Genomic DNA, 21,663 nt, shown 5'->3' with positions numbered 1-21,663 from the left:
GAGACGGCTCGGAGGACCCAGTGCGTGGAGCAGAGTAGGGCTGGGAGCAGCCTCTGGGCTCCGCCTAAAGCCCGCCGAAAGTCTCCTACGTCTGCCCGCCAGAAGTGGGTCCACAGATCTGGGCCAGCAGGCGCGGGGGACATGGGGCAGGATGGGGCAGGGTGGTGCGGAAGTGGACCTTCCTGCGGGCGCCCGCCTCTTGCATGTGCTTGTGCCAAGGGAGCAGGAGTCAGCCCACCCGGCCCCTCATCCAACAAATGCCAAGAAGTGGGAAGACACGTGTGGTTGAGGATCCGTTGCTTTATTTCCAGAAAGAGACGCCAGGGGAGGGGACAGAGGCCTTCCAGCAGTGCGCTGGCCACCAGCTGAGCGGCCAGAGACCGTCCAGCACTTGCATCCCCACGGCCCTGCCCTGTTCGCGGCGTCTGAGCCCAGAAGCACTCACCCACGCCTGGAGGGAAGAGCATGTAGCACCAAGGGCTGTTGGGGGGTGGGGGTGGGGGGGTGTCCTGCCTGGCTGGGGCCAGCTGTACGCCTCAGCTCCTCCTGGCCACCATGCAGTGCCAGTGCCACACCAGAGCCCAGAGGAACCAGATACCACTACCACACAGCCATTCCGTCGTCAAAGATCAAGGCTGCTCCCTCAGTATGTCCAAGCTCACAGGGTACCTTCCGGTTCCCCATACGATCCACGCTGCTGGTCCAAGAGCCCCAGCTCCCCTGGAGGTGGGCAAGTGCGGGCCTGGGACGGAGGCCCCAGAGCCCAGCACTTCCCAGACACAGGGCACAGGGGCTGTCCATGATAACACGCTGCGGCAGGTCCACCCGGATCCAGCACGCAGAAGGGGCGGCCAGGGCCCACACAGGCCAGCAGAAGCCTCTGTGGTGAGCCAGAGGCCTGTCAGCTGTGCCCCTGGCACCAGGAAGCAGAAACACCTTTGGGGGCCGGGACGGCAGGTGTCCCTCTGTCCCCTCCATAGCAAAGGTGGCAGAAGCCAAAGAGCAGCGGTGGAGTCCTTCTGCTTGTGGGACGGGTGGCTGCGGGCAGCCGTGCCGTGTGACAGGGTGCGAGGGCGGCTCCGTGGGTGCAGGAAGACGGGCCTGAGATGGGGCTCCAGCAGGTGCCCCCCAGAAGTCCATTCCCGGGATGTTGAGCTGGGACCGAGCTGCAGCCCAAGAGCTCAGGTGAGCCAGAGGCACCAAGTCCAGGCCGCAGAGAACAAGATGGCCACAGCGCCCACCCCCTGCTCCATGCACAGTCCCGGGGCCCGGGGGATGCTCCCGTGCCCCCTCCCCGCCCACAGAGCTGCAGGAGGTCCCCAAGGATCTGCCCGCTGGGCTCCCCCTTCTGCAGGGCACAGACTGGCAGTGGCCGCGGGTGGTCCTGGAGGGCTGTGGAGAGAAGAGGAAGCAGGGTCAGATGCAGTTCTCTCAGGGAGGAGATGGCTGTGGGAGGACACAGGAGGAAACAAGGACACGGGGGTGGGGGGTTGGGGGGGATGGGAACACAGGGGACACAGGAACACAAAGGAAACGAGGACACGGGGACACACATGGGGACACAAGGACACGGACACAGGGACACGGAGGGACACCAGGGGACATGGAGGGACACTGGGGGATGCGGGGACAGGGGCAGAGGCAGGCACCTTGGCAGCAGCGGTACTCAGAGGCTGTACAGGCGGCCGGTGTTCTCCCGCAGCGTGGCCAGCGTGTGTGAGAGGGGCAGCTCCTTGACACGGGCAATCTCGCGGACAGTGTGCAGGGCCAGGCCCGGGTGGGCGTACTGGCACAGGCTCTTGGGCACCTGCAAGACAGCAGAGGTCGCGGCCGTCGCGGGGCCCCTGCTGGCAGCGGCACGCCGCAATCCCCCAGCCCGGCCCGGCCCGGCGAGGACCTCTGGGGCTGCCCTGTGGGGACCCCGTTACCTGCCGGCGCAGGGAGATCCTAGCCCTGGGGCTCGGGGTGGCGGGGTCCCGCGCTTCCTTGGGCCGCCCTCTACGGGGTAGGGCTTGGCACTGCCTGGAAGAGAGCGGTGACCCTTCAGCTTCCCCGAGGCAGCGCCGAGGAATAGCCAGGGCGGCCAGGCGGCGGCCGGGGAGGGTGGGGGTGGGGGTCCCAGGGGCGCTGGCCCTGCCCGCGCTGTGCGGCAGCGCGGCCTCCTACCTGGCGAGGCAGGAAGTAGGGCGCGTCCGTCTCCACGATGATCCGCTCGAGTGGGATCTGGCGCAGCGCATCGCGGGCAGCCCAGGCGGAGCTGTAGGTCAGCACGGCCGTGAAGCCCACCGACAGGTTGGGGAAATGCTGCAGCAGCGGCTCGATCACCGGGTAGCTGCCCGTGAAGCAGTGCCTGCGGAGAGCAGAGGTGGGGGCTGGGGACAGCCGAGGCCCTCCCGGCACCCGGTGCTGGAGGGGACGGCCTAGCCCCAGGCAAGCGAGGCCACGGGCTGGGGGCTGGGGAGTGGCCCCGACGCTCTGCACAGGAGCTGCCCTTGGTGCCCACCAATGCCCTGAGCCTAGAGCTCCCCTCACTGGGCGGCTCGGCTGAGGCACCCCTCGGGTGTGCACATCTCGGGGTGCGAGTGTGTACATGCCGCCTCCCAGTGTTGTGTGCACACTTATGTACACACCCCTGTGTGATGCGTTAGAAGCAGCGGTGGTGTCTATGCGCAGGCGGGGGAGCAATGAGAGGGTTGAGAGCATATCGTGTCCTCAGACACGTGTGTGTGCACGTGCACACACATGTATGCTCTGGAGTGCACTGAGAGAATGTGTCTGTGTCCTCAGAGGGTGTGTGTATATACACACAAGTGTACACGCTGTGTGGGAAGCACTGAGACGGTATGTATCTGTGTCTTTAGAGAGTGTATGTGTGTGTACACATACACATCATGTGGGGAGCATTAAGAGGGTGTGTGTGTTTTGGGGATGTGTGAATGTGTCTGTGCATGTGCGTCTACATGTGTAGGGAGCACTAAGCGTGTGTCTGTCCTCTTAGAGGTGTATGTGTGTGTGTACGTACACGCTGTGTGAAGAACACAAAGAGGGTGTTCGGTGTTCTCTTAGAGGACATGTGTATGTGTATGTGTGTGTCTGTTGTGTGCACATATGACTGACCCTGCTTCCTCACTGGCTCACACGGTGAGGTGCCTGCTGGGTGCCCACAGGGCAGCCCCCCTCTATCCCCTGTCCGGTGTAGTGGGCCTCCCCTCCTGGCTCCTTGGCCACTAGCCCCACCTATAGCTCTCACATCCACACAGGGGCCTGGGGTCAAACAACACTCCTGCCAGGCCAGCAGTTTTCCAGCCAAACCAAGACCCCAAGACACCACTCAGTGACCCTAGTCATCCTGAACACTGTGGGGGACAGGCTCCCAAAGACAGAGAAGGAAGCGCCTATGAGGGGCCCTGGAATGTTCTGAGTCTCAGGCTCCACGACTGAGACCTGAAGCTGCAGGGGAAGGCACAGAGGCAAAGCCCTCGCCTGACCCAGGGTGCATCCCTGGCATCCCATATGGTCCCCGGGGTCCCCACCAGGAGCAACTCCTGAGCACAGAGCCAGGAGTAACAGAATTAAGTCCTTTAGCACCATCAGGCACAGCACAAAATCTGTTATATAAACATATATAAATCCTAGATCCCCTCTCTATTCAGTTAGGATTCAGAATATGGAAAACCATATGAAGTTGCTATGTTATAAATAAAAACTGGTTTCATGTCAGAAGGGCTGGAGCGATGGCACAGCGGTAGGATGTTTGCCTGGTGTGCAAAAAGCCTGGCTGAGCTGGGTTCGATTCCTCCGCCCCTCTCGGAGAGCCCGGCAAGCTACGGAGAGCATCTCGCCTGCACGGCAAAGCCTGGCAAGCTCCCCGTGATGTATTCGATATGCCAAAAAACAGCAACAGCCAAGTCTCACATTTTGTTGTGAGATGTTGCTGTGAGATGTTACTGGTGCCCGCTCGAGCAAACTGATGAACAACGGGAGGACAGTGCAGTGCAGTGCATGTCAGAAATCTCCTTTTTAACTGAATCCTGGACTGTCTGGGAGCGATGGAACTAAACTGTGTGTTTTCTGTAGAGCTGTGTGGGGCTCACATGGGGCGCACACAGAAGTTGGGGGGTGAGGGGAAGTGAGTGGGGCTCACACAGAAGTATGTGTGGGAGGGACTTGAATGAGGGTCACACAGGAAGTATGTGTGCGTTTAGGGACTTGAGTGGGGCTCGAACAGGAAGTGAGGGGGGCTTGAGTGGGGCTCACATAGAAAGTTGGGGGCCGCACAGCAAGTGGGGGGCTCGCACTGACCTGTGGATTTTGTAGTCCGGGGGCACCAGTCTCTTCATGATACTCAGCAGGTCCTCGTCAGCCTCCCGGCAGTGGATCACCAAGGGCTTCTTCAGCGCCACGGCCAGCTGCAGCTGCCTCTCGAACACCTGGGGAATCAGAGGCGACACTGTAGGGCACCTGGCAAGCTGCTCCCCAAAGCAACGGGCCCGGGGCGCACAAGTCACAAGTTTACCGGCTGACTGGCCAGAGAGCCACAGGCCTGGAGCATGCACGGTGTCTGGCTTGACGGCTGCCCAAGCACCTTGAGGTGAACCAACAGCTGCGATGAGGTTTGAGCCCCCCCACCCCCACCCCTAGAGAACCGGCAGTGAGATTTAGGCAGTGCCTGAATGCCCCCCAGAACCAGCAGTGAGGCCAGCGCATGACCTGAGCCCAAGCAGAGAGCTATGGGGGTTGGGAGGGGGCACAGACTCAACGTCCTTCCCTCGGTGTCCCTGTCTGCTCCGCACCCCAAGAGCAGCGTAGCCCCAGCTCCTGGCAGATCTCCTTACAGATCCACAGGCCTGGGTGGGAGCAGGTGGGTGGGCCCTGCTCCTCGGAGCCCAGACAGACAGACTAGCATGACGGCTGCCTCTCAGGAGCTCAACAACCGCTGAACGAATACTGAAGCTGCTGTTTGGTTCTGGCTTCTGAACCGGATGTCCCAGGCAAGCGCCTGAGTCCCGCTCACCTTCCGTCCCAAATACCAACCACTGCCTGCAAGATGCTTGCTTCGTTTTGCTGGCCTCCATCGCCATGGTGCTAAGGGCCCGTGTGGTGCCAGGGCCAGAGTTGGCCACACGCAAGGCAAGCGCCTGAGCCCTGGGCCCTCGCTCCAGCCCTGGTCGCATCATTCCTCCACCCTCAGGGCTGTCTACGTAAGCACCTGCAGATACACTTGATCCTTTTAATTTGGGGGTTGGAGGGGGCGTTGGGGGCACCCTCAGCAGTGCTTATGGCTTCCTCCTGGTGGTACACAGGGGACCATATGGGTGCCGGGGACCAAACCTGGGGTGTCCCCAGGCACGGCAAATGCCCTTCCCGCTGCGCTATCGCTCGGCCCGTTACGCCCATTCTTACTCTTCTCTGAGAGTATGACATCATCAGCGCAGGAGGAAGGCTAGAGACGACCAGGAGCGCAAGCCCACCGGCACAGCACCCGGTGGGGGGACATACCTCAGTTTGCGTGTCAAACAAAAAGCAGCGACTTTGGGTGATGGTCAGGGGCCACCGACCGACATGCCCACGTGCAATCCCAGAGTCCCTTATCACAGTACAGGCCGGCCTGGCAGGGCACTGGGCTGGCCCAGGTTCTTGACGAAAAGAAAGTGTCTGCATGTTCCGAGCCAAGTGGCAGGACGTCGCCCCCACACACCAGCCCACTAGCCCAGGGCAGAGTCACACATATCTCACAAGCACTTCTAGTCGAGAAGGGCCTTATCTTGGACACGGAGACCCCTCCTGCCCTGCCATACCCCCATCACCCGGAGGGGAGAAACTGGCAGCCTGAGACAGGAGTGAGGAAACAGCAGAAGTGAGGGCAGTGGGAAGAGCCATATTTGAGAAGGGGAGAGAAACATTTCCTGTCCTTCCTGACTGGCCTCCGGCTCGGGGCAGCTACGTGGAAGGAGGAAGCACATGATGGCACGGGAGGAGCCACCAGGGCCACAGCGCTTGTCCGCAACAGGCACCGTGGCAGAAGCTGAGTGGGCACAGATGCCATCGAGCTGCTTGCCCAGCTGATCAGGCAACCTCGCTGAGCTGGGCGGGATCCCCCCAGTGGGCAGAAGGGCTCTGGGGGGAGTGTGGAGGGACAGACAGTCCTCTCCAGGCAGGAGCCGGGCTGGGAAAAAGCCACCACTCAGACGGTCCCTCTCCCTCAGGGCCTCTGAGCTGCAGGGGACTCCTCACTGGTGCTCAGTCCTGATGGGAATCTGACGAAGCAGATCAAGGGCATGTCGGGGCATATCAGGGCGGGCGTGACAGTGCAGTGGATAGGGCGCTGGTCCTGCACACAGTCGACCTGGGTTTGATCCCTGGCTCCCCATACCGTCCCCCAAGGAGCGGTACCCAAGTGCAGAGCCAGGAGCAACCCCTGAGCCCTACTGGGTGTGGCCCCCCAAACAAACAAAAAAAAGGATTATAAGGTCAGAGAGGTAGCTGGGCAGGCTGTGATCAGGTGGTGAGCCCGGAGGAGGCCCCACACACTGGTAGGTGTGGGCCCCGCAAACACGAAACTACTGGCTGCCTCCGAAGAGAGAGGCAAACAAGCGACCTGGTGTTTTAACAGGCCGAACCACAAAGACTCCCAAGGGAGGGCAGAGCTGGGGCTCTGGGATGCGGATGGAGGGGGAGGAGCAGCACAGGGCTCCGGGCGCAGGCCCAGCACCAGGACAGTCACAGGTTCAAATCCCCTGTCTGTCGGGGCACAAGGCCCACGATCCCCAGAACCACAGGGGGTTCTGGCCACACGGCAGCCAGGCCCAAGGGAGCAGCACGGAGTGGGGAGCCCGCGAGCACCAGGCCAGCCATCATGTGTGCGAACCCAGAACCCAGCCAAGAAGGGAAAGGGGTGGAACGGGGGAACTACAAACCCAGCAGATCGCTGAAAGAAAAAGCAGTGACAGAGTGTGGCTCAGCACCTCCATCTTGACAGCTCGTGACAAGTGACCTAGCGCGGAGGCGCGGCCCGGCCCCAGCCCCAGACACACCCGTACCTTGTGCTGCTCGGGGACGGGCGTGGTGCACTTGTACGAGTAGTCCAGGCCCATCTCGCCAAAGGCTACGGCCTTGGGATGCCGCAGGGCGTGTAAGAGATTCCTCTCCTGACTGTCGCTGTAGTAGCGTGCGAAGTGGGGGTGGCAGCCGAAGGCCCCCCACACCAGGTCCTCCTTCAGCAGCTCCTCCCACAGGCCGTCACTCAGCGTGCGGGGGTCACAGAAGTCCGAGATGCAGCCCTGGAACTCGCGCGGGAAGGAGCTGCTGTAGATCTTTCGGAACTTGGCGAAGCTGCCTTTGAAGGCCAGCTTGGCGTAGAGCATGTCCAGGTGACAGTGGGTGTCGATAAAGCCCTCCTCCAGGCTGGCCCCCAGATGGCCCCTGGGCAGGGAGCTCGGACGCGGCGGCGGCGTCTCCTCCTGGAACGTTCTCCTCTCCTTCACCTCCTCCGAGCTTCTGGAGAATCGTGGGGCCCGCGAGCTCTGGGACCGGCCTTCTTCCGCCACCTTCTGCTCCCTGGAAGAGTTCTGGGGGCTCACGGTGGAGCTGGGGGGACAGTCATTGCGGAGGATCCGGCCGCTCCTGTCCGCCTGCGCCTGCGCTGGGGCGTGGCCACCGCCTCCGGAGAAGGCCGAGGGCTTGGGGCTGTTGGCCCAGTAGCTGGCGTAGCCGCACCATGGGCTGCTGTACAAGTGGGCCGGGTACATGACATAGTCCGTGGGGAAAGCCGAAGGCTCGGGGACCGCCAAGGGTCTCAGCGAGACAGGCTCCTCCTGCGAGAACCGGATGCTGGTCACGTCGTCCACATCAGACCAGTCACTCCCAGAGGAGCTGGACTCCAGCAGCACCTCCCGGGCCTCCGTCTGCAGAGAGACAGGTGAGCACGTGAGTCCCTTAACTGGCACGGTCCCGGCTCCCCGAGACCCCCAGAAAATGCCCCGTTTGAGGGATCAACTGCTCAGCCGGACCCAACACCTTCCCCTTGGGGTGCTCTACCTGATCCTTCCAGCCCCCAGGCGTCAGAGTCCCTGCAACACCCCAGGGGAGTCAGAGGGCTCAGCTCCTCCCGGGGAGGACACAGACGAAGTCAGGCCGCCCAGAACCTGGATAGATGCTGCCCCAGAGCCAACCCGCCTTTGAAGCTCCTGCTCCCCCGTCTGAACGGGGCCCTAGGAAAGACCCCGGGTGCGACCTGGCACTACCCCCTCCGCACAACTACCCCTTTCGGAGTTTCTGAGCCACAGAGCTATTTCGGCTCCAGGCAGTCAGGTAATCAGAGCAACTGTGCAGCCAAAGGCTGAGCCTGGCAGAGCGAACCCGCAGCCTTGCTTGTGGCGTCTATGTGGTAAAACAGCAGTTCTGGGGCTCCCAGCCCAGTCAGGGGCTCTGGGGCGCAGGCTGGAGGTCCTGCAGGTCCCAGGCAGCACCGTGCTCTCCGATGCAGGGAAGGCTGGAGAAACACAGAAATGCTACTTTGCTGAGCGCCAAGGCAGCCCCAAGGCAATTACTTCCAGGTAATGCCCCCTCGCCCGACAGACAGCTGGAGCAAGAGGGCTTCAGAGCTGCTCACCTGATATTTTCCGAGGCAAATATCACTCACAGGAAACACCAAAGAGCTTATATATATATATCCTCTCCTTAAAAATGAAACAAAAGATTGTTGCTTCTCATGTACAGGCCACCCTGCCTGGAAGCCAACTGTCCTCCCCACCCAGCTCTGCGGAGAAGTCAAACTGCCAAAAATTTCAGGTACACCGGCTGTTTGGCTGAGAACTCTGGGGCATTCTCAGAGTGGGGGAGGGCAGCCTCCCCCACCCCCACAACTGCCATGAAGCTGACTGCCCACTCAAATATTCGCACAGGACACCTCCAAACTCTACCATACTGACAGGTGCAGTAGCAGACAGCTTAGACAGTAAAGTAACACAGACGCCAACTAAGCCCCGGAAACAAAACATTAGCACAGAAGGCTCAACCAGCAACAACAACTTAGTAAGCCCTCAGATAGGACTGAAAGTCCCCACCCTGAGATACAACAGTTTTCACTAATTTTCTTTTTCTGAAGTGTTTTGTGATAATTTCATTAGCCATTTAGTGGTAACAAGCAACCCAAAATAAATTTTGTGCCTGCTAAGGGTGCTAACTCCGGAAGAGACTGGGAAAATGGGGGCAGTGTTGGAGGGACGTCAGACTGGTGGATGGATTAGTGCTGGAATACTGAATGCCTGTAACAAATGCATCATCAACAATTTTATAAACCACAGTAAAGTGGAAAAATTAAAAGTAATTAAAAACTGTTGCTTCTACTATTATCTAGACCAGTGTTATCTAAAGCAGGGTGCTAAATGATGAGGGAGATGACGGCTTAAAAGTAGATTTCCAGGGGCAGAATGATTATTTTCTGAAAACAGGGAAGTAGGTGGGTTGGAGCAATATTACAGCAGGTACAGTGTTTGCCTTGCCCAGGTTTGATCTCTGGCATCCCATAAGGCCCCCTGAGCACTGCCAGGAGTGATTCCTGAGAGCGGAGTCAGAAGCATCACTGGCCCATAAAAGAAAAAGCAGAGACAAAAAAGGGGGCAGTGGGCCAACTAAGCTGGGACCCTCTGATCCAGACCACTGCACCCCCGGTAAGTGATGCTAACCAGTAAAATGGTGCCGAAGAGGGAAGAATGGTCACAGCACTTGGGGCTGGAGCAAGAGCACAGCGGGTAGGACGTTTGCCTTGCACGCGGCCGACCCAGGTTCGATTCCCAGCATCCCATATGGTCCCCTGAGCACCGCCAGGGGTAATTCCTGAGTGCAGAGCCAGGAGGAACCCATGTGCACCGTCAGGTGTAACCCAGAAAGAAAACAAAAAATAAAACAAAAGAAAAAAGGTCACAGCTCTTGCCTTGCATGTAGCAACCTTGGCTTGATTCCCAACACTGCATATGGTCCCAAGCGGCCCAGGAGTTGCCCCAAGCCCACAAATTAAAAGAATAACTAGGGGCTGGAGCTATAGCACAGCGGGTAGGGCGTTTGCCTTGCACGCGGCCGACCCGGGTTCAATTCCCAGCATCCCATATAGTCCCCTGAGCACCGCCAGGAGGAATTCCTGAGTGCATGAGCCAGGAGTAACCCCTGCGCATCACTGGGTGTGACCCCAAAAAAAAGCAAAAAAAAAAAAAGAATAACTAATGGGCCTCACGGGATGGGGGTGGAGCCGGTCCTGTCCTCCCTGTCCCAACGAGACCGCAAGTCATCGCCCACGAACGGCCTCTCTGGCTCCTATCAAGCTGCTTAACGGCCATGATCCCAGAGACTCAGAAACAAATCTCGAAACCCAGCGGCTTTTGGCAGAAATGCGTCTGGATCATGCAGTAGGTTACTGTCACCAGGCCATCCCAGGGGGGGAAAGGGTGTTGCCTGCTTCCCCCTGGTGGCTCGGTGGCCGTCAGTCAGGTTTGGGTCTGCAGTGATGAGACATTTTGGGCCTCACGGGATGGAGGTGGAGCCGGTCCTGTCCTCCCTACCCCAATGAGACCCCAAGTCATCACCCATGAACGGCCTTTCTGGCTCCTGATCAAGCTGCTTAACGGCCATGATCCCAGAGACTCAGGAGCAAATCTCGGAACACAGCAGGTTCTGGCAGAAATCCCTCCAGATTTAAGTGTTAAAATTTCGGAATTTCAAAATCGCGCGACCACTACTTCAGCCATGCAACAATATATGTTATTCATAACCAGCAAAAGAAAACAAATTGTCTACTGTTGCCTTTTCAGTAGATCTGAGTGTTGGGGGTAAAATCTCAAATAATGGTGGGTCTGGTGTCAAAATATTGAATGTGATCAAAGTAGAGAGAGAGTAATGTGGAAATCATCTGCCCCACAGGTAGGGAGAGGGTGTGGGATGGGGGTATACTGGGGTTACTGGGGGTAGAAAATGGGCACTGGTGAAGGTACGGGTGTTTCATTGCATGACTGAGACTTAGACCCGAAAGCTTTGTAACTGCTCTCATGGTGATTCACTAAATAAAATTATAAAAAACGGGAAAAAAAAAGTAAGGAGGAGTTCATGCACAATTCAATCAGCTAATCAGCGGCTGAATAAATAGCAGTACTCCTACATTAAAAAAAAAAAACTAAAATAATAAAATAAATAAACAATGGTGCCAGAAAGACAGTACAGCAGGGAGAGCATGTGCCTTGCACACAGATGACCAAGGTTCGAGCCCCAGCATCCCATATTGTTTGTAAGCACTGCCACGAGCGACTCCTGAGTGCAGAACCAGGAGCAACCCCTGAGCACTACTGGGGATGATCATCCCAAAAATGAAGTGACCAATTTCTGCTTCCCATTTTAGATTTTATTTTTCCATTTTAGATTCTTTCCTGCCACTATGTTCCTAATTAAGCAAAATATCCGAGCAAGAATCTTCCCTAAGTTGAAAGATGAGTCAAACTGTGATAGCAACAATGTGATCTGGACTCCTGGACTGGTCCTGAGGGGTCTGGGGAGGGCCCCCTAGTCTGACTTTGAACATCCGATACTTCACTTTTTGCTAGTTTGTGGGCCACACCCAGGGGTGCTCAGGGTTCACTCCTGGAGGTGCTCAGAGGACTACATGGGGTGCAGGGGATTCCAACTGGATTGGCCACATGTAAGGCAAGCGCCCTCCCCACTGTTTTTTCACTCCAAACCAGAACATTTGACATTTTTGACTGAAGTCGAGGCCAGAGAAAGTGCTCAGAGGGCAAGCATGGGCTCAATCCTGGGCACCACCACAAGCAGCCCTGGGAGCCACCCCCAAGAAATGTCAGAGTGGTCCCTGAGGAATGTCAAGTGTACACCCCAAAACCAAAATTAAAAGTAAACTTTCGGGGGCTGGAGAAATAGCACAGTGGGTAGGGCGTTTGCCTTGCACGCGACCGACCCAGGTTCGATTCCCAGCATCCCATATGGTCCCCTGAGCACCGCCAGGAGTGACTCCTGAGTGCAGAGCCAGGAGCAACCCCTGTGCATCGCCGGGTGTGACCCAGAAAGCAAAAAAAATTAAAATAAAATAAAATACATAAAAAATAAACTTTCGGGTCGAGAAAGGCTCAGGGGAAGAGTGCAGGCGCACTGGGAGGATCTGAGCTGAGAGCATCGGGAAAGGAGCTACAGGACAGTGGGAAGGGTCCTTGCCTGACAAGTGGCCAACCCGGGTTTGATCCCCTATGCCCCATATAGTCCCCTGCACAAGAACAAAAACAAAACAAACAAAAAGAAACCAAAACAAAAACATACAAAAAGAACTTTGATCTAAAAACTATGCACCGGGGACCCTGGTTCATTCCCAGCACTGCCAGGGCCCAGGTCACCCACAGAAACGCTGGGTCCATGTAATGGCACAGCCTCCTGGGACATGGCACTGACCGCTCACCAGGCCGAGAACTGCTTGGAGGAGTCCCTAGACTCTCTGAGGACTATTGGGGAGACACCCAGCCCCGCCCAAAAATAGAACATAGCAATTTGGGCTGAGAAACTCCCACCAGCCCCATGAAGAGAAACCACAGCTTGCCCGACCAAGTCCATGCGCCTCCTAGTGTCCCTGAGGCCAGCACCCAGTGCCCACAGCTCAGTGCACCAACAGCCAAGAAATAGCCAGTGGCCCAGACCCAGAGGGAGCGTCACCCTGCCGAAGCCCCCAGAGCAACCAAGCTTAGAGGGAAATATATTTACACACACACACACACACACACACACACACAAAGCTCAACCTTTTTTTTTTTTGCTTTTTGGGTCACACCCGGTAATGCACAGGGGTTATTACTACTGGCGGTGCTCAAGGGACCATATGAGATGCTGGGAATTGAACCTGGGTCGGCCACATGCAAGGCAAATGCCCTCCCCACTGTACTATCGCTCCACCCAAGCCTCAACCTTTAACAACATGTTACTAATCTCTTATAGAAGGGCTGAATGGCTCCTGGGTAAAATACAACAACCTTCTTACACTTTCCTTTAAGAAACCTTTGTCTCATTTTTAGCGGATTATTCATAACAAGCAATACAAAATAAATTATTTCGGTTCTGCTTTGGGGGCAAGATTTGGGGGTTCAGGATGGAAATAAAGTGGCGAGAAGGTGTAATGGTGGTGGGATTGGCGTTCAAATATTAAATTGTAATCAAATATTGTGAAGAACTTCATAAAAATTAAATTAAGTAAAAAAAATCTACACAGGGGCCTGGTAGTACAGGGGTTAGGGAGTTTGCCTTGCATGCAGCTGACCAGGTTTCAATCCTCAGCATCCTACATGGTTCCCCAAGCACCGCCAGGAGCAATTCCTTAGTACAGAGCCGGGAGTAACCCTGAGCATCATTGGGTCTGACCCCAAAAGACAACAAATCCTACACAAAGAAAATTATAAAAACACCACTAGAAGAAATAAAGGGACTCCGAGAAATGGAAACACATCCTCTACTCATAGATCAGGAAAATTAGCATCTTCTAAGTGGCAATACTGCAAAGCCCAAAGCATTGTACAGATTGAACGCAATCCCTATAAGGACACTGAGGACATTTTTCAGAGAAATAGATCCAACACTCCTGAAATGCATATGGAACAATAAGCCCTCCGTCCCGCACAGCCAAACACTCTTCGGGAAAGAGAAGATGGGTGACATCTTCTCCTCCAACTTCAAACTGTACTACGAAGCAGGAATGTTAGTGGATGTAAGACTGTGAGTGCTGTGAGAGTGTGTGTAAGGGAAGGAATGCATGAGCGGAGGCTTGCGAGAGAGTGCCAAGTGTGAGTGCGTGAGAGGAGGTGTATACGAGTGGGTGTGAGACAGTACGTATGAATGGATGTGCGCGAGACTGAGTGCTGTGTGTGTGAGGGAGAAGAAAAGTATGTGAGTGCACTGTGTGAGACCTGAGTGCTAAGCGAGAGTGTGTGTGTGGGGGAAGGGACGTGTTGGATGTGTGAGACTCTAAGCGCTGTGTGAGTGCATATACGAGGGAAGGTATCTGTGAGACCGTCAGGGCTGGGTGAGAGTGTGTGAGGGAAGGGATGTTCGAGGGAAGGTGTGTGTGAGTGTGTAAGCGCTATGTGATGTTATGAGGGAAGGTACGTGTGAGTGGGTGAGTGAGGCTGACTGCTGAGTGTGAGAATGTTTGTGAGAGACGGTGTGAGTGGATGTGTGTGAGTCTGTGCGTGCTGAGTATGAAGCAGTGTGTGTGAAAGACGGTCTGTGTGAGCGGATGTGCGCATGGCTGCTTTCATGCTTGAACAGAACAAAGGCAGACACGGACTATCTGCTACCAGGCCTTTCACAGAGCGTGCTGGCCGATCCTTGAGTCTAACTGCGATCAATAACCTTTAACCTTTTTTGCATTTGTTTTGGGGCCACACCCAGCAGCATTACTCCTGTCTCTGCCTTAGGAAATCACTCCTGGTAGGCTCAGGGGGTCATATGGGGTGCAGGGGATGAGGTGCCAGGATCAGACCATACTGGTGTACAGAGTTTTGAAAAGCAAAGCAGCTCCGGGATTCGCTCCTGCTTACAGCTGAGGCATTAGAGCTGGGTGGTGAACTCACACACAACTGTGCTGCCTGCAAACAGGCACTCAACAGAGCCAGGTGTGAATCCGGAAAGCACATCCACACTGGGGAGTGCTAGGGGGTCAGGAAGACAATGACCTAGAGTTGGTGGTACACTTGAGCACAAGACCCTGAACTCCCTACCTGCCAAAATCCCTCTGGCGATGACACGAAGTGGACCTGACCTGAACGGGCATAAACCTATCGAGAGTCTGATGCAGAAGAAACAGGAGTTGAGTGAAATACTCAGTGGGCTCCAGAAAGCAAAGAGGTTATTGAGAGGTTATTGAGGTCACAGGCAGCTCACAGCTATGTCCACAATGAGAAGAATCCAGTAAACGGTTCCACCACACCAGACCTCTCAGATTGAAGGAGAAGCTGGAGATGGAAATGTCTGTTGGGACACACTTCCCATACGGGGCCAGGGAGCTCCGCCACAAAGCAGAGGACACAGCAGCTGGGGACCAAGCAAGAAAAGCCACCAAGTGGCCATTACCCAGTGCTGAGGCCCTCGGAGGGTCAGCTGCTCTGTGACACTGAACCTCCAGCTGCAGTGCTGATCAGAAAGTCAAGTCACCTGCAGAAAGCCTAACCGGCAGAGACGAACTAGTCAGCCAAAGATGCCGAGACCGAAACTCAAAAAGGCACAAACTGAAACGAACCTAAAATTCACATTCTCGGTGCACATATGCTGCTCGAGCCCAAGTGCTGCTTGTGCCCACGTGGCCGAGCACATGTTGTGCCCGTGCACATGTTGCATCTCCCCTCTTGAGATGTGTACTCTCATACTTTTGTATCTAATGTTAGGATGCGTGTAGGGGCTCTCTCCGCCCTTGGAGAAGCCTGTGTTCTCTCTTGAGTGCGTTTCTCTCTCTCACTCTCTCCCCCTCCACAACTTAAAAAACCCTCCAAATAAAATGTTTATTTCAAAAAATAAATAAATAAACTCCACATTCTCAGGAAGATGATACTATAGTGTCACCAAAGACTACGGGATAGTCTAAGAAAGGCCAAGGACCAGATAACTCCAGGGCCCACTGCACAGAGTTTGCATGTGGGAGGCCAGGGTTCAATTCCCAGCACCTCATGGTTCCTGAGCACTGTCTGTGGACCAAGAACAAAACAGAACTCTGAAACTGAGGCCAGAGTGATGGGACAATGGAGAGAGCGCTTGCCTTGGCTAACCTGGATTCAATCCCCGGCACCCCATATGTTCTCTGAGCCTGCCAGGAGTGATCCCTAAGCACAGGGGTATGGCCCCCAAACCAACAAAAAAGCTCGGAAGCAGAGAAAAACAGCACATACTCTAAGCACACTCTCCTTCACCACTCAGAGGAAAGAACAGGAAACTAAAGCATCTAAGGACCAGAGAGGGACGCTGCCTGGGGCGTGGAAGGCACTGCCAGATGTGGGATTAGGTGACCCCAGCAGAGAAGACCCCAAGAGAGGAAAAGCTGGAAGATGCTCAAAGGGCTGAGCGCAGGCCCTGCATGGGGGAGGCCAGGATCCATCCCAGGCATCACCCAGCTCCCAGCAGCACCAGAGCGAGCTCCAAGCACTGAGATGGGGTGGGGGGCAGAGAACACATGATGAGCTAGTCACAGAGATGACACATCTTAGAGAAGTAGAGCGCAGGGCCAGGGAGAGCACAGGGGCTAAGGAATACAGTTACACCCCAGTAAGGCACAGGGTCCTCCAACCAGGAGTGACTCCAGAGCACTGAGCCAGGAGCGGCCCCTCGGTACTATCAGTGTGATCCCAAACCTCCCTCCACTCAAAAAGAAAAGAAATTTAGGATGGAGAGATAGGACAATTGGGACGGCGCTTGCCCTGCATGTGACCAACAAGGGTTTGAGCCTCAGCACCCCATGTAGTCCCGAGTGCTGCCAGGAGTGACCCCTGAGCACTGAGCCAGGAGTAAACCCTGAGCACTGCCAAGTGTGGCCCCAAAGCAGAAAAAGAGGGAGGGAGGGAGGGAGGAAAATTCGGAACAATCTTGTGCTGAAGTGACTGAGAAATATAAGCAGGTCCCATGTGGAGGGCCCTGGCCCCTGATGGCCAGGGCCATGATCAAGTCATCCTTCCAGGGCAGATGGTTCAGAGGAGAAGATGAAGAAGAGGGGGTGGGGGTGGGGGGCACAGCCAGGTCTGACCCCACATTCTTTGGCACTAAGCCACAGGCCCTTACATTTTGGTCACGGCAGGCCCAAGCAGACCCGGGACCCCAAGGCAGCTCCAGCTCTCGGCGGGGGCCCGACTCACCTTCTGACTTTCTTCCAGGCTGTCTGCCTCATCCTGGAACTGCAGTGGGGGATAGAGGTTCTCAAGAACAGGGGACAGAGTCCTCTGGTCGCCCTGTGGCCCCGCTTGGGGCTGCTCTTCCTCCTCCTCCTCCTCTTCCTCCGCCTCCTCCTCCTCCTCCTCTGGGGGCTCAGTCACCACTCTGGCGTTGCTGGCCTGTACCGGCCTGGTCTGCTCCTCCTCAGCTCGGCCCACGCAGGCGGGCTCCTGCGTCTTCTCCTGTTTCTCCCGGGGAGCTGACCCGAGGCCTCCCCTGGCTGGTCGGGCCCGAGGGGCAGTCTCGCCTTTCCGGCTGGGCAGGGACTTGCCCAGGATGCCCTGGATGGCCTTCAGGTAGATCATTGTGGATCCCTGGTCTCGCAGCCGCTCCCGCGGCCTCTTCTGCATCTTGCCCACCTCCTCGCCTGTGGCGCTCTGACCCTCAGCCTCTGCTGCAAACTCAGAGCTTGTGGCATGGCGACAACTGTTTCTGGAATTAACCTGGACAGAGAAGCAGATAGTGAAGGGGGGTGCCCAAGGGTGGCTTTAGGCCTGAGCGGTGGGTCTGGGACAGCAGCAAAGACAGGCTATCCTGGGGGGGGGGGGCGTGCCCACCCTGCCCCTCGGATGTTTCTCGGTGAGAGACAACACACTGGCATTCTTCCAGCTCACGAAGGCCTGGGAAAGCACCCGGCCACTGACACTGACCACAGACCCAAGAACAAGGCCTCCAGCACCCCTGTGCCTACAGGAGGCCACGCTCAGTTTAGTGATGCGGGTGCCTGCCGGGCCCTGGAGCCTCCTGGCCCAACCACTCAAGTCAGGGACCTGGAGACCAAGTGCCTCATGCAGGCATGCCTGGACCTCCCGAACTTGGCTAACTCACCCCTACCGTGCCTGGTCCACAATGGGGTGGGAGCCCGAGAGCCCTGCCCTGGCCCCATCTCTTCTAGAAGTGAAGACTTCTCCCCACCTTCATGCTGAACCCTGAGGACTGTCCCCAAAGCCACTTCCTGGGAATAGGAGGGGGCTTGGCTCTTCAGTGGGGGCCCAGGGGTGGGACCATACCTGGGTGCGCAGCTGGACTTCAGGATTCTATACTACAGCAAGTCCTAACTGGGGGTAAAATCCTTCCCAGAGCTAGGCCAAAGCAGAGAGCCAGCCTAGCCCCTGGGCTTCAGGGTGCTACAGGCCCGCAAGTCCCCTGGGAGAAAAGACCTCCGCCTCACACCAGAAGCCTGCACACCCCGACAGAGCCAAAGCCCCCGCGAGCAAGGCAGCGATCACAAGGACGAGGGAGCTGCGGAGAAAGAGCGTGAGCCAGCACCCCAGCGCCCCACCTCTGAACGGACAGAGATCCACCCAGCAGGCAGAACTCCGGAAAGCGAAGAAGGTGCGAAGCATCTATTTTATGCAATTCTAGTACAGCGAAAAATGCCCCCTCCAAGAGCACCCGTCCTTCTTATGGGCATGGTGCTTTTGTCTAGAATTAGACCCCTTCTTAGCTGCTGACTGTGGGGAAAGACAGAACAGCTTTCACTCTGGGCCTCTCCGAGTTTTCTCACTTTGAGTGGTCATTTGTTTTGAAGCCACACACAGCTGCGCTCAGAGCTTACACCTGGCCCTGCACTCCGGGATCGCTCCTGATGGGTTTGGGGGGGCCCAGATGGGGTGCTGGGGATCAAACACAGACTAGCAGCATGTAAGATAAGGGCCTGCTCACTGTACTATTGCTCCTGTATGAGACATTTTTTAATGAGTCTCAAAGATTATGTGGAAAGGAAGATGAAGGGCCATTTTCGCTTTCTTTCTACCTTACCTTACTTAAGAAAATTAGTAAAAACTGTGCATGAACAAGGGGGCGAGCGCTCAGTGGGCTGAAGGCACATTCTCTGCACGCAGACCCTGTGCCATTTGCAGCAACACCAGGAGCCACCTCTGAGCACGAAACCAAGAAGTACTCCTGAGCACCACTGTGACTGATGCAAAAAAAAAAAAAAATCAAATAAATGTAAAGGTTCTCTGGGGCCACCCACAGGACACATCAACTTCCCAACCCCTACTTCTCACTAATGACCCCCCTTTTTAGTCTTTGGGGGCCACACCCAGCAGTGTTCAGGGCTAACTCCTTGCTCTGTGCTCAGAGATCACTGCTGGTGGGGCTCAAGGACCATACGGGGTACTGAGGATCAAACCCAGGCCAGCCACGTGTAAGGCAAGCACCCTGCCTGCTGTCCCACTGCTCCAGTCCTCACCAGCCCTTTTTCCCTTCAAGGACAAGAGCACAGAAAAGGCAAACACAAGGATCACAGTGAACTGTAGATTAGTTTTGTCTTTCTGACTTGGGGCCACACCTGGCTGTGCTCAGAGATCACTGCTGGTGGGGCTTGAAGAGACCTTGCAGTGGTGCCAGGGCACCTGGGGCAGCTATCCCACGTGCGGTGTATCTAACTGGCCCCAAACTACAGACTCCTAAAATCTCGCAGGAGGCCCATGGTCGTGCCCTGGAGTCAGTCTCTGTGGCAGGGAGAGGTCAGGAATCGGCCACAGCTTCGGCTTCAGAACAAGAGCCAGCCAGCCAGCCAGCCAGCCAGCCTGCCCACCACTTTTAACAGAGGTGGGAAGTGCCCTGTGCCCTCTAGGGGCAGAACCAGATGCCCCGGACTTCCTGGAAAGCTGCAGAGCAATGAAGACACAAGGTCAGAGGCTGAGCATCAGACCAGGAGGACCAATAAGCACTCCACGGCGCAGGGGGCATGGGCTGAAAGCAGGGCACAGAAAAGAGGTACAAAGGAACCAGACCCGGGGCTGGAGCAATAGCACAGCGGGTAGGGTGTTTGCCTTGCATGCGGGCGACCCGGGTTCGATTCCCAGCATCTCATATGGTCCACCGAGCACCGCCAGGAGTAATTCCTTAGCACGTGAACCAGGAGTAACCCCTGCACATTGCTGGGCGTGACCCAAAAAGAAAAACAAAACAAAGGAACCAGACCTCCGCTCCACAAAGGAGAAGCTGTCTGTGCTGGCAGGGGGCAGGTGTGGGTCGACTCTCCCTCCCCACACAGCCTGGACACCCGAAGTCTGGCTCCAGGACATTGGCAGCTGCATGTCCTGGGTGCCCAAACATTCTGCCAGGGAGGTTGCCACTTTTCTTCTCACATCTTCTCCTGCTTCTCCCCATGCAGGAACCAGCAGTGTCCCACACCTGCCTCTTCTGACGGCCTAGGGACACACACTGTCCCCCATCACCCGCTCCTCTCGCCTTCATTCTTCCATCCCCAAGAGCCTCCCAGGGCCTGGGAGAGGCCCTGGGGTGAAGCACGGCCCAGCATGTGTGAGATGGGAGTTCAAACCCGGCACCACACACCGACTTTTTAGGGGACCACCAATGCCCCCTGCCCCATGCTGGCCCCAGCAACAGACCTATTAAGTACAGATAAACAGAAATGTGGCCTGAAGAATCCCGACACTGAATGCACACTGCAAAGCCCCAGGGGCCCCAGCCTCCCTCTGTTCCTCTTCCAAGAGGCAGCCTCCACCTGTAGAACCCCTCATCTTCTAGGGCCTAGAACATGCCCGGCCGGGACACCTGGGAAGTCGCAGAATACAGAGAAATCTTTTTGGTTTGTTTTTGGAGAGGGAGGGGTCACACCCAGGGCGCTGAGGGTTCACTCCTGGCAGGGCTCTGGGGACCATCTGGGGTGACGGGTATTGAACCCGGCTGGCGGCAGAGCGAACAACACCCTACCTGTTGTCCTATCCCTTGTGCCCGGGGCAGGAATTCTGAATCCTTTCTTTTCCTTTTTTTTTTTTTTTTTTGGCTTTTTGGGTCACACTGGGCCATGGTCAGGGGTTACTCCTGGCAGGGCGCGGGAGACCATACGTTATGCCAGGGATCGAACCCGGGTTGGCCATGCGCAAGGCAAACGCCCCACTGGCTGTACTACCACTCTGGCCGCTCTCCTGTTTTCTTTGAAGGCCAGCATGAAACGAGCGAGAGGCGACCTGTGTCCGCTCCCCAGCAGCCCTCCGGGACGGAGACCCCTGGAGGGGACCAAGAGTGGAGACCCGACCCAAGTCAGCCCCGCCGGGAGCCAAAGGCCTCCGGTGCTGGGGTGCCCAGTGGCGTCAAGGGCGGGGCGCGAGTCCTGGAACCCGAGAGCGCGGTTCAAAGCACCAGGGCCTGGGGCTGGGCTGCTGCTCTGCCAGGAGGCTCCAGCCTGGCCGGGAGAGTCTGATCCGGAGGCGAAAGCGATCCCGAGAGCGGCTGTCAGCAGCCCACCCCCCCTGCGAGCGGAGACCACACCCGGGCAGGACGAGGGTCGGAGGGGAGAGGTCAACGCCGAGCTCCAGGCGGGGCGAGGTCACAGGGCGTGGCCCCCCAACAAACCCGGTCGTTTCGCAGGCGGGCGGCGCGCACACCCACGCGGGGGCTTTCCCCCAGGCCCGCGGCCGAGCCGGAAGTGAGGGGAAGACCCCGGAGCGGCCCGGCCCCCCACCCCATCCCCCGGCCCCGGCCCCGGCCCCGCACCTTCAGGCTGCACGCCGCCTCCTCCCCCAGGGACGCCATCGCTTCCTCCGGGCAGCGGCGCGGGGGGCCCGCGGGCGACGGGAAGCCCCGCGGGGTCCGAGTCACGCGGCCGCGGGGGGACGACGAGGACGAGTCGCGAGGGCGCGAGGAGCCCCGGGGCCGCCTGGGCGCGCCGGCCGCATCGCCGCCTCCCGGGGCGGCCTTGGGGCGCTTGGGGCTGCGGGCGCCGGCGGGGCTCAGGGC

General features: G+C 57.2%; 1 protein-coding gene across 1 annotated transcript; it reads right to left on the bottom strand.

The window, feature by feature from the left end:
* Window positions 1-292: 292 nt before the first annotated feature.
* TATDN2 (TatD DNase domain containing 2) lies at window positions 293-21,515 on the bottom strand. The gene is made up of 7 exons (XM_056129707.1): window positions 21,421-21,515; window positions 16,872-17,390; window positions 7,041-7,904; window positions 4,303-4,430; window positions 2,167-2,350; window positions 1,650-1,807; window positions 293-1,392 (listed from the first exon to the last, which is right to left on the bottom strand). The coding sequence occupies exons 1-6, from the start codon at window positions 21,457-21,459 to the stop codon at window positions 1,667-1,669; spliced, it is 1,875 nt and encodes a 624-aa protein (XP_055985682.1). The 5' UTR covers window positions 21,460-21,515; the 3' UTR covers window positions 293-1,392; window positions 1,650-1,666.
* Between the last annotated feature and the right edge of the window lie 148 nt (window positions 21,516-21,663).

Source organism: Sorex fumeus, unplaced genomic scaffold, assembly GCF_029834395.1.
Source record: "Sorex fumeus unplaced genomic scaffold, SorFum_2.1 ptg000072l, whole genome shotgun sequence".
NCBI lineage: Eukaryota > Metazoa > Chordata > Mammalia > Eulipotyphla > Soricidae > Sorex > Sorex fumeus.
This window is presented reverse-complemented; position numbering and strand designations above follow the sequence as displayed.